This window comes from Lissotriton helveticus, chromosome 12, assembly GCF_964261635.1.
Source record: "Lissotriton helveticus chromosome 12, aLisHel1.1, whole genome shotgun sequence".
NCBI lineage: Eukaryota > Metazoa > Chordata > Amphibia > Caudata > Salamandridae > Lissotriton > Lissotriton helveticus.
Window position 1 is genome coordinate 74090460 of NC_136073.1, and position 12786 is coordinate 74103245.

Sequence of the window (12786 nt, forward strand, 5' to 3'; positions counted from 1 at the left end):
GTCCTGAGGGCAGGGCCCTTCTACAAACTCCAGAGTCAATTCTCCAGGCTCTGTAACTGGGGTCAGCCATTTAAATGATTTAGTGGACATCGAATCAAATACAAGATTTCTTAACTATATATTGTCTGCACCGAAACCGGTCATGTTTGGTATCAAACATTGTTATATTGTATTGTAATTGCATTTATATAGCAATTACTACCCCTGACGAAGTGTCAAAGCGTTTTTTCGACGAGTAGCATGCTACTCCGGAACCCATAAAGGACTAGTGTTGAATTAGTAGAGTGAAATATGAAAGCAATATGAGTGGTGGATATGTTAGTCAGTTATTTAGATAGATAAGGGTAGCAAAGGGATAGGCGAGGGAAAAAGGTTTGCATTTACATAGCGCTTGTTACCCATGATGAGGTGTTGAAGCTCTTTTTTGGGCGAATAACACGTTACTGTGGAACCCATAAAGGATTAGTGGTGAATTAGTATAGTGAAATATGAAATTTGAGATGTGGACATGTTAGTCTGTTATTTTGATTGAAAAGGATAGTGGAGGGATACAAGAGTGAAAGATTTAGACTTTTTTGTGTTTGTTTTGGAGGTTATAGCAGTAGGAGAAGGCTTGGGATGAGTAAAAAGGGATGTGAAGGGGAAAAGTCTGATGGAAGAGTTTAGAAAGGCTTGTTGTGAGGGGTCTGTATAGTAAAAGAGGTGTCAGATGATGCAAGGAGGGGTAGAGTAGGGGAGAGTCTAGAAAGGGCCTTATGGGGCATCATAGTAGTGGTATGGGGGTTGGGATGAATGAGAGAGTGGATGTGGAGGATATATTTACAGAGGTATAGGGTGAGAAATAGGGAATTGCACTGGAAAGAGTAGTAGAAAGAGGTTTGAGATGAGTCAGAGAGTTGAGGTAGAAGATATTTTGAGAGAGGTATAGGGTGAGAAATAAGATAGTGAATTGGATATGCTGAATTCGAAGAAAGTAATAATATACAGAACCAGAAGAACAAATAAAGTATATAGATGCATAAAGGAAGGAAGTATATGTAGATTTAGGATATTGATAGAGGAATAGGGTGAGAAATAGGGTAGTGCATTGAATATGCTTTTTTTGGAGAAAAGTAATAAATATATAGATCCAAGTACATGGAAGGTATATTGATGCATAAAGGAAGTAAGAATATGTAGATTAAAGATGCATTAGATAAACTCTGTTTTTCAAGTATTGTACTTAATATAACTTTTTTTTACAATACAGAATTATTCTACATGTTTATACATAGCAATACACATATATATAGTATAAATAAATGCTTATATAGAGGGATATGCTGTTTATTTCTGTTTGCGTATGGTGCTTATGTGGCGACGAGACAATTCTTGACTAGTTTTCTGAAGATAAGTTGGTTGTCCGTGGATCTTGTGTTGGGGGTAAAGAGTTCCATAATTTGGCTGCTTGAACAGAGAAGGATGTGCCACCCATGTTTTTTTTTATTGTATCTTGAGATTTTGAGGAAAGGTGTACTCTAGAGCGGAGGTTCCTTTGTTGAATGTGTTTGGTGATTTTATTCCTGAATAAGAGTGGTCCCATTCCATGTATCGCTTTGTGGGTGATACAAGTTTAAATCCTACCCTAACACAGATTCCAGTGTTAGATGTATGATCCTATGTACTGGGGGGGCTCCCCTCGGATGCCCCCCTGTATTCCCGGTACCAGCCTTTTAGGGTCTAACAGCAAGATAGTGCTGCTGCCGACCATAGACACTATTCTGCCCTCCTGCTGCTGAGCTGAGCTTGACAGAGGAAGGCAGAACAATAGGTTTCCTGCCACAGGAAGGTGAGACCACCTCCCAGACAGGACTTTGTGTATTGGTCTGGGATGGGAGCGCTTGCCAGCGCCACCACACTGCTTTGAAGGGCACATTTAGTGCCCTCCTTGAGTTCTCCAGTTTGAGCCAGTTCAGGGAGCCATTTTCTCCCGCTTTGGCGCGAAACTGGACAACAGAAATGAGAGTATCTTCCCCTCTTCTGGGAGTGATCATTGAATCATCCCAACCCTTTCCCTAGGGTACTTATGAGCTTACCTGTGGGTGGCTCTTCAGATTTGTTCTGGGACAACATTCAAACCCAATACCACTACAACTTCAACTGTCTGGGCACCTTGGACTTTGGTGTATTTCGTCCGGAACCGAGACTGCACCAAGGAAGACTCCTGCTGCTCCTGGTCTCGCTGTTCTGCAAGTTGTTTTCATTATTTGTGCTTGAGCTTCATCCGGGTTCCTCTCCATGTCAGTGGGCTTCAAGGACACCCAAAGTAATCTCCCTTGGACGCAATGCAACCAAGCTGATCGGTGTGCTGCTCCTGACATCCTACAAACTCAGCAACACAGGTGGAGGTTCTGCAACTCCCTCAGGGCCTGCACTGTATTCTCAGCAGGGTTAAGGCCAGTATCCCTCATTGGAACTTCTGGAACATAACTCTTGAGCACACCGTTGATTCGCCGTTGCCAAGGCTTGTTGACTCAGTATGCCAGAGATCTTCGAGCTTCAAGAAGCTCCAGCCTCCAGCATATTTTCCTACCAAGATCTTTGTCCTCCTCACATCCTCTCCACCACGGGCCTGCATCTTTGGTGAGCTGCTCGAGGTCCTCTTGCCATTCCTGTACCTTCAGCCTGTGGGTCCTCTTAAATGTCTTCTTTGGCTTCAGTGGGCTTCCATGCTTGTTCAGGGCCTGGTCTGACTCTCCTGCATTTGTTGAGTCCCTTGGACCTTGCTAGTCCCGACACTGCACCTACTTCGTTTAGCGCGTCAGTTGATGCTGCAAAGGCTCATTGGTGCTTCCGCTGGACACCGAACCCCTGGATCTTGTCTCCCGATGTGGAACAGCTCGTGAATGGCTCCTGCTCTTCCACAGTGTCACCTGTTCCTCACAGCTTTAGCGACAGGGTCCCCGTCACCACTCCCATCATCGGCGGTCATTGGTCGTCCATGCCTCCTGGCCACTTCCAAGTGGCACAGACACTGTCCCCTCTGTTTGCAGGTACTTCTCTTCAGGAGTCTATCCTTACACTCAACTGGACTATTTCACCTACTTCACCAGCCGCATCTTTTCTGAAATCCTCCCTAGTGGTCTACGGCGGTTTCCGACGTCATTTTGCATCCATGCACCCGGCTTCCCTGGTGTAGGTATCCTGGTTCCTGGGGTATCCAGGGGTGGGGTGACTCTCCAACTTTCCATCTTCCATGGGGTTTCTTCAGGCTCCACTGGGAAGGGTCTTCCTTCTTGTTAAAAACTGCAACTGCTACTGTCCCATGGACTTGTTTTGAGTATGTGGTTGTGTTTCTACTCTGCACCCTGCCTCTGTGGGGTCCCTGGGTACTTACTATGGGTGGTTCCTGGAGCCCCAGCTCTTCTAAATCTTCTGGGTCCAGTCCCAACTTCGGTCGTGCTTTGCATTCCACTTTCTTAGTATATGGTTTGGTGTCCCCCTGGAGACCACTGTGTATTTGTGCTACTTACCTGTTCTACTATTGAGTTATTTTGTGTATTGTGATTATATCTCCTGGTAGGAGATAAACCAATGTGTGAGTGAGTGTTTATAATAAATACATATTTTTATATATACACGGTGTGGTTCTTTTTAAATTAAACTACACTTCATGATTAGTACTGATAATACAAGATGCTTTACACTCCTTCTGGACTAAGCCTGAAGGTTGCTCTCCACAGCTACCAGTTAGAGAGCTTCCTATGGTTGTGTAAGACCGGTAAAATCACCATAAGGGTTGTCTGGATTAGTGCAAGGTGCTTCACTTAAATAAGTGTTACAGCAAACAAATGATGGGCGGAATGCTGACAATGCAAACATTCTCCCCAAGTCAAAAGATCTGGGTTAAATCCATCGTTCTTTTGCCCACTACGTCACCCCAGTTTGGACCCAGCCATATACAAATCAGTCTTGACCCTGTGCCCCATGGGAACAGTCCAGACCGAACTGCCAGGCCAGGTCCTCCCTGGACTGGAAACAAGCATCCTGAGACCGGTTTCAGGGTATGTCACCCTTCTTCAGCCAGGCTAGCTTGAATCCAGTGGCACAGTGAGTAAAGGACCCACGTCTGGGCATACCCATCCCACTTAGGACGAAAAGTGTTACAGCAAACAAATGATGGACGGAATGCTGGCAATGCAAACATTCTCCCCCAGTCAAAAGATCAGGGTTAAATCCATCGCTCTTTTGCCCACTACGCCACCCCAGTTTGGACCCAGACATATGCAAATCAGTCTTGACCCTGTGCCCCATGGGAACAGTCCAGAACGAACTGCCAGGCCAGGTCCTCCCTGGACCGGAAACAAGCATCCTGGGACCGGTTTCAGGGTATGTCACCCTTCTTCAGCCAGGCTAGCTTGAATACAGTGGCACAGTGAGCATGGGACCCACGTCTGGGCATACCCATCCTACTTAGGGCGAAAAGTGTTACAGCAAACAAATGATGGGCGGAATGCTGACAATGCAAACATTCTCCCCCAGTCAAAAGATCTGGGTTAAATCCATGGTACTTTTGCCCACTACGCCACCGCAGTTTGGATCCAGCCATATGCAAATCAGTCTTGAGACTGTGCCCCATGGGAACAGTCCAGACCGAACTGCCAGGCCAGGTCCTCCCTGGACAGGAAACAAGCATCCTGGGACCGGTTTCTAGGTATGTCACCCTTCTTCAGCTAGGCTAGCTTGAATCCAGGGGCACAGTAAGCAAGGGACCCACGTCTGGGCATACCCATCCCACTTAGGGCGAAAAGTGTTACAGCAAACAAATGATGGACGGAATGCTGACAATGCAAACATTCTACCCCAGTCAAAAGATCTGGGTTAAATCCATTGTTCTTTTGCCCACTATGCCACCCCACACCACACCAATAAGTGTCCACCATATTCTAAGCTAGCCTCATACAATTAGGGTGAAGGACTGCTTGTATTGGGGGATGGTGGGCAGTTTGAGAGCTGCCACAAAAGGTTCTATGGTGGAGTGTAGGTAGAGTTTTTATTTTTGCTATAAGTTTTTTGGGAAAGGGATCTCATCTGCTCTCGATATGACTCTTACTAAATTCCAGACCTCATAAGGTTAATTACTACCCAATTCCTGAAGAGACTTCAGAATAATACAGAACTCAGTGGCCAGACTCATTCGCCACCTCCCCAAAAGGATACACATCACCCCCCCACCTCGGGAACCTCCACTGGCTTCCCATCCAGAAAAGATGCCAATTTAAGATGCTGATACACACCTACAAGGCCCTCCGCAACCGAGGACCATCATAAATCAACCACCACCTGAACTTCTACCAACACTCCAGACACCTGGCTCCGCCTCCCTTGCCATCACACACACTCACTGCATCCGCCGAAGCTATAGTGAAAGCCAATCCTTCTCCATCCTCACAGCCAAGTCCTGGAACAACCTCCCCCAGAACCTCTGAACATCATCCTCCCTCCTGGAATTCAGAAAGGGACTCAAGACCTGCTTTTTGACTGATCTCAGCAAGAACCTAGCACCTGGATACCCTCTCTTGTAATTAGCCATGCTCTATAAATCTGAGTTGATTGGTTAATTGATTGATTGAAATGTGAATAGCCTCAGCTGCAAGCTTAAAACGGGATAGACCTCCCGTTCCTAAATAACTATAAGACAAATGTGGTGTTGCTACAGGAAGCCACCTAGTGGGAAATAATTGTAGATTTGCAGGTAGGCCGATACTTTTTCCCGTTCATTCATGGTTAACTTCGGTTTGTGAGGAGTAGCAGTTCTTATTAGGAAAACATTCCCTTCAACATTCTGGAAAACATTCTCCATAATGACCTCCATGCATGCAACCATGGACCCCTGTCCCCACCACATCTTCAACCTTGGCACCAAGACGATTGGCGTCGAGCTCAAGAAAGTATTGAACACATCCATCACCTCAACCTCTTTTCCCGAAGCCTGGAAACCGGTTGAAGTGAGGCCCCTCGTGATGAAACATTTTGCCAAGTCAGCAGAACCCAATGAACTACGTGCTCATTTCCCTACTCCCCTTTCCAGTGATGGTTCTAGAGAAGCCAATCATTCAGCAGCTCACCGAACACCTGGAACACAACAACCTCCTGGAACCCTCTGAATCCAGATTCCGAGCAAACTACAGCACAGAGACAGCCCTGACTGCAGACAGCAACGACATCAGGGCCATCCTGGACTGCCATGAAATGGCAGGTCTCATTCTCCTGCATCAGTCAGCCCCCTTCAACACAGTCTCCTATCACAACTTAATCAACAGACTCCACCACACTGGAATACAGGGAGACGCCCTCAAATGGATCGCCTAATACCTCACCGGAAGAACCCAGAAACTCAGTCTCCCACCATTCACATCGGAACCCAAGAAGATCATCTGCGGTGTCCCCCAATGATTATTCCGCAGCCTCACCTTCTTCAACAAGTACATGACATACTGGCCAGCACAATCAGATCAAATGGACTCAACATCATCGCCTACACCGACAACACTCAGCTCATCATCTCGCTGTTAGAAGACCTTCCACCACCAGAGCTAACTTCCACAGATGTGTTATGAACGTGGCCGACTGGATGAAGGACAACTGTCTTAAGCTCAAAAAGGACAAAACTGAAGTCCTCATCTCTGGGAACAGCACCTCTCCATGGAACGACTCCTGGTGACCTGCTGAACTTGGCTCATCCCCCACCGCAGCAGACCACGCCGCAATCTCAGATTTATCATGGACAGCAAGCTTTCCATGAAGAAACAGGCAAACGCAGTCTCTTTTGCTTGCTTCCATAACCTAGGCATGCTCCGCAAGATCTTCAGGTGGCTCCCAGTCAACACCAGAAGGACAGTCACACAGGCCCTCGTCACCAGCAGGATGGACTACAGGAGTGCACTTTACGTAGGATTCCCTGCACGCCTCCAGAAGAGACTACAGATAATACAAAGCAGAGTGGCCAGACTTATCCTCAACCTCCCCCACACAAACCCACATCACACTCCACCTCAAGAAGATACTCTGGCTCCCGATCCAGAAGAGGTGCCATTTCAAGATGTTGTCCCACTCATACAAAGCCCTGCGCAACAAAGGACTCGCTTACATCAACAAACGTTTGACCTTCCACCCACCAACCAGAAACCTAAGATCTGCTTCCCTCTTCCTCGCAGACATCCCTGGATCTACTGTAGCAACAGCGGAAGACGCTCCTTCTCACAACTGGCAGACAAAGCATGGAATGACTTTCCCCTGCTCTTCAGGACCACCCAATCTCTGTAGCATTTCAGGAAAGAACTCAAAACCTGGTGATAAAATGAACAAACTACCATGAAGCAAGCAGCAACTCCAGCGCCTTGAGACCCTTCATGGGTGATCTGCTGAGCTTTACAAATTATTGATTGTCTGATTTCCACGTAGAAATGTCTTAAGACTCTCGCAGAGACTTAAGCAAATGTTACAGGGGACTGGGATGGTGAAAATAAAATAAATTACTGACCTGTAACTTCAGTTCTTTAACATTGGCATCTTTCATAAATTCATATGTTGAAATGTCCCCATCATAAAAGTGGGAACCTCCAGTACTTTATTAGCAGCACAAAAACAATTTCCCTTAGAAAAAGCTACAAAACAGTGCATGCTCAGTAACCATTGTATCTCATTTGAAAAAAACTGCACTTCAACCAATAAGGATGAAGCTGAAATGGTTACTATATCCACTTCTGAGTTCCTTTTACCCAGATGCAACAGACAATATGCTTTCATAACATTGATTGCCTCCTAAAGTGCAGGTCAAGACACTGACAAAAGAGTTGATCTCGGCAAAATGGGAAGGGACTTACTAGGTGAACATTTCCAGAAAAAGAAAGCGGTCTTGTAAAGATAAGCAGGTTAAAAGAAACTGCTGCACAATCATCACTTTTTATAAATAGGTAAAGGCGGAATGCAACTTTCTTGCAATACACAAAAGAACATTATTAAAACTGAACATAAAATGTCAGCCAATAAATGGAAGAAGGCTCTCTCAAAGAATGTGCAGTGCTGGGAGAAACCCTTCGCTGAGCCCTGCCTATTTTCCAGCAACAGGAAGTGGATTGGGGTGGCTGAGACAGCTCGAGATGTAATGGTAAGAGGTTCGGGTTTGGATGTGAGGATTAGATCCTCTTAAAAATCGAATGTGACAACATCTTTGGCAGGCCTTTTCATGTTTCATCTTTATGTGTAGGCACTTCCCACTAAGCTGGGAAGGAAGAAAAGCAAGAATGATAATAGAAGAGGTATGTACACTTACTTCCATGGCCCTTTCAATGCGATAGCGGAGGCAGCGCACCCCGTGTGCCTGCCCAGCATAATGTGGCATGTGGGATGCCAGGTACGGTGGCTTTTTACTCAACACTTTGTTGACCAGGTGAAGCTCTTCCTTAAAAATCATATAGACCTCCACGGCTCTCTTATCAAATGTGCGCTTGATAGTCTGTTTAAAAAGTAAAAAATAATTTACAAAAACAATCATTGGCAGCTAAGGAACTTATTACTGCACCACCTGTAGTAGCCACTAGGTACAAACACGTATTGCCCACCTCTATAGACCTGCTACCAAATGACCCAACATTAGAGACATACATTTACATTAGAGAGGCAACAGAAGTGAAAAGTATGAAGAAGGACTCAAACAGGAAATCATTTAAGTGCACAATAATGCTCAGGCATTTTATTCTTATTCTCCTTCAAGGTAAACAAAAAGCAGTCATCATGTTTCACACTGTTTAGGGCTTCTTTGGGGCATAACCCAATTTTGAATAGAGTCCAACGACGGACTAGAGTCATAAGCTTCCGCAAGAGTAGTAATCAACGAAGGTACACCTATTTTAAAGAAGAATCTCAAATTGTCATAAGGATGAAGGCAAAGTTCGCAATAATAGTGTTCAGTACGTCAGACTAAATAATCTAGTCATCCAAGCTGTGTTCAGCAACCATGAACGATTCCAGAGTCAGTGTGGGCAGTAGTCGCCGACTCCAAATTGGATCATGCCCTGAGATAAGCCAGAGACTAGGTGAAATGTGTTGACTGCGCTTTTTGTTTACACTGAAGGAGTATAACAAAAAAATAATGTAAAGAACAACAAAAATTGCCTGAGCATTATTGTGCACTTAACTGATTTTCTGTTTGCTTCCTTCTTCACACTCTTGACTTCTGGTGCCTCTCTAATGTAAATAAATGTACAAAAACAATCATTTGCATTTCTTAACCGTATGTAAGAATGCATGGAAAAAGCAAGATAAAAATCTTACAACAAATACTTTTGCTATCAAGACTGATCACAGTCAGAAGCACTTAGAACAGTTATTCATCCCACCACAACAAGAATCTGTACTTTCCTTAAAACAAACATCAGAGCAGAATGGAGCTTTCATTCCTTACCAAAATTCAATTCAAATACAAAGATGTGGTAAGACAATTACTTTAACAATACCCAACTTCCACTGAGCTGAATGCACAGAAGATATAAGAACTAGAACATAAGAATATGAGAGAACAGAATCTTTAATATGAGAAATGAACTTCTACATTGCTCCTGGATGAGATGAAAACAAGTTACATACCTGTAACTGTGGTTCTCCAGTATTGGAAACTTTCATAGATTCCCATGCTTGTATCATTCCCCTCGTCGGAATGGGAGTCCCCGGTATACATATAATAGCAATAGAAACCATTACCAAAACAAAACTAAGGCCTAGGCCCATTCTTGTTTTGCACCTAATCCACCTATTTTTTTAAAAGAGATTTTAAAAAATCAACAACCGATCAGATCAGCCTCACCCCTAAGAACCCTCCCAAGAGAAGCTCAGAAACTCAGATTTTCGTAGCCGTTATGTAACCACACCACTGAAGATGGAAGAGGCTGAGCTTTCCCAGGGGAGCAGGGTGGGTCGCATGGGAATCTATGAAAGTTTCCAATACTGGAGAACCAAAGTTACAGGTAAGTAACTTGTTTACTTACTCAAGTATTGGAACTTTCATAGATTCCCATGCTTGTGTCAGAGTAGCTAGCAGTTATCCGCACATTTGTGGAACCATGACCATTATAAAACCAAGAACAAAGCAATAGCATATTGACCATTACGACAATTTGAATGGTCAATAACAAACTTAGAAACTTTATAAAATATAAACACATGCAAAAATGTGCAAGAGCTGAAGAAACAGTAACATGGAAGGAGGGATGAAAGGGAAAGCTCACCACTACTGAAAGAGGTTCCTCAGGACTGCCTATCCAACTGATGTGTCACTCTGCGTTGCAGAATCCAGGCAGTAGTGCCTTGTAAACATATGGGTACAGCTCCAGGTCGCCACCCTGCAGATCTCCCGGATAGGAAACCCCGGCAAAGAGGGCTGTCAAAAGAAGAAATCGTCCTCGTGGAAAGAGCACGGACTTGCCCTTCCAGGGGCTTGCCTGCTGCTCTGTGACAATACTGGATAGCACTGGTAATCCAACGATCAATGCCCTGCTTGGAAAGGGGAAAGCCCTTACGAGGATCACTAAAGGACACAAATAGTTGAGAAGACTTCTTGAAGTCCTTAGTACATTGGAGATAGAACTTTAAGCACCTCTGAATGTCCAGTGAGTGAAGTGCCTTTTCTGCCGGAGTAGCCGGTTGAGGGAAAAAAGTTTTGAGTATAACCGGCTCATTCAAATGAAAGTCTGAAGGTACTTTTGGTATGAACTTTGGGTTGGTACGCAGTATCACTGTACCCTTTTTGAACTGGAGAAAGGGTTCCTGGATGGTGAGAGCCTGCAATTCCTCCACTCGTCTAGCCGAATGTCAAAGCTAGTAGAAAAGCTACCTTCCAGGAGAGGAATGTCAACTCTACTCTGTGAATGGGTTCGAAAGGAGGCTTCGTGATTTAGGCGAGAACTAAGTTCAGATGCCAAAGAGGAGGAGGAGGCTTGACTGTAGGGAAAACTCTGAAAAGGCCCTTGAGAAACTGCCTAATGATCCTTGCTGACCAGAAGGAAGGGCCTGAAGACGTGCGTCTGAAGGGAGAGATGGCGGCAAGATGCACCTTGATGGATGAGTGAGCCAGCCCCAATTTTGTTATTAACAGAATATATGGAAGAACTTCATGTGGTTCAGACTTAAAAGGATGGACACCGATTTGCTGGCACCAAATGCAGAAACGCTTCCACTTCAACCTTTATGTCTTGTAGGTACTTGGGGCTCTTAGGATAGCACAGATCTAACGGTGGTCCCTACTTCTTGATAGCACCTAACAGATAATAACCCCATATATATTTGCTCCCCATAACATCCGATAAGGGGTTGTGTGCACACTGAATGGCACCCACCGAAATCGTGCCTATTCCCTAGGGAATTCAATTAAACTTTTACAACAACACAGATGCACCACAATGTAATTAACAATATCAATTCTGCAATGAGTCTCGTACAATGATATTTCTTGATTCTCAGACCTTTATTTCACGCGTGTAAATAGAACACCATACAACCGACGCGTTTCGTCCCACGCAGGGGACTTCTTCAGGGCTTACGTTGTATATGGCGACTTCAAGTGTTGGTAAATACTAAGCAGACTTCAAAATGCATGAGTATTCAAGAACTGAAATGTGACAGAGCCAGTATTTCTTCTGGAATCTTTATGATGCTCAACCAATGCGTAGTTCTCTAATCTTTAGAAGATTGCATGAGTATTCAAGTATTGTGTTGTGACTTTAAATGGTTTATCTCTTTATTATCTTTGTGAATCTCAGCCTATGCGTAGTCCTTTTTCTTATAAATGAGTAGGACCGATGTCTAGGGCCAAAAGGAGGGTGGACTTCAATATCTAAGACAGTCAATCTGTATTTTAAGCAGCCCAATGACACTAGTTCTGTCCAGAATCGGGATATGTGCAGATGTAAAAGTGAATTTGCGGATCTGTCTAGATAGGACAGTCCTGTGAAGAATCATAGGGAGCCCCCAGTGTCGACCACGATACGTCCTCTGGCAGCCCGTGTCTCTTGCCTGAGAAAGCACTTCTCTACATTCTGATGAAAGATTCAGACCAACAAATTCTCGCTGATCAGGAGCCAAGGCGAGAGGTGTAGAGACTGCGGATCCGAATGCCAGACTTGGCCCTGGGACATTGTCAGCAGTGAAGGAATAGGCGGAAGTGGAAGGTCCAGGGAGAGAAGGTGCAGTTCTGTGAACCAAAACTGTCGGGGCCATGCAGGAGCAATCAGAACCATCTTGCAGGGTTCTGCTTTGAGCTTCCTGAGAAGTCTGGGGATCAGAAGAATGGGGGAAAGCGTAAACAAATGTGCCTGACAAGGCCATTGAAAGCGCATTCCCCAACGATCCCGGATGTTGAAGCAAGCTTGCATAGAACTGCCATTTTTTGTTCTCCGGTACAAAAGGGGGTGGTGATGGACGGAGCATCTGAATCAATCAAACACTCACACCCAGTCAAAAGATCTGGGTTTAATCCATCACCGTTCTTTAGCCCACTCTGCCACCCCAGTTCAGACATGGCTATATGCAAATCAGTCTGACCCTGTGCCTCATGGCAACAGTCCAGCCCAAACTGCCAAGCCATGCCTTCCCTGGACCGGAAACAAGCTTCAGAGGACCGGTTTCTGGCATTCCAGCCGTCTTCAGCCCTGCTTGCTTGAATCCAGTGGCAAAGTGAGCAAGGGACTCACGTCTGAGCATACCCTGCCACACTTATGGCGGCCAAAAGCGGTACAAAAGGGGGTGGTGATG

At 45.0% G+C, this 12786-nt stretch overlaps 1 protein-coding gene across 2 annotated transcripts in view; it reads right to left on the reverse strand.

Annotated features, from left to right (window-relative positions):
• Positions 1 to 12786, reverse strand: part of DNAH2 (dynein axonemal heavy chain 2) — a 3497426-nt gene that overhangs the window by 2983669 nt on the left and 500971 nt on the right. For both annotated transcript variants that reach the window (XM_078670326.1, XM_078670327.1), the window contains one exon: positions 8315 to 8497. In XM_078670326.1, the coding sequence (XP_078526452.1) occupies positions 8315 to 8497 (183 nt within the window). The remainder of the gene's footprint in view (positions 1 to 8314; positions 8498 to 12786) is intronic.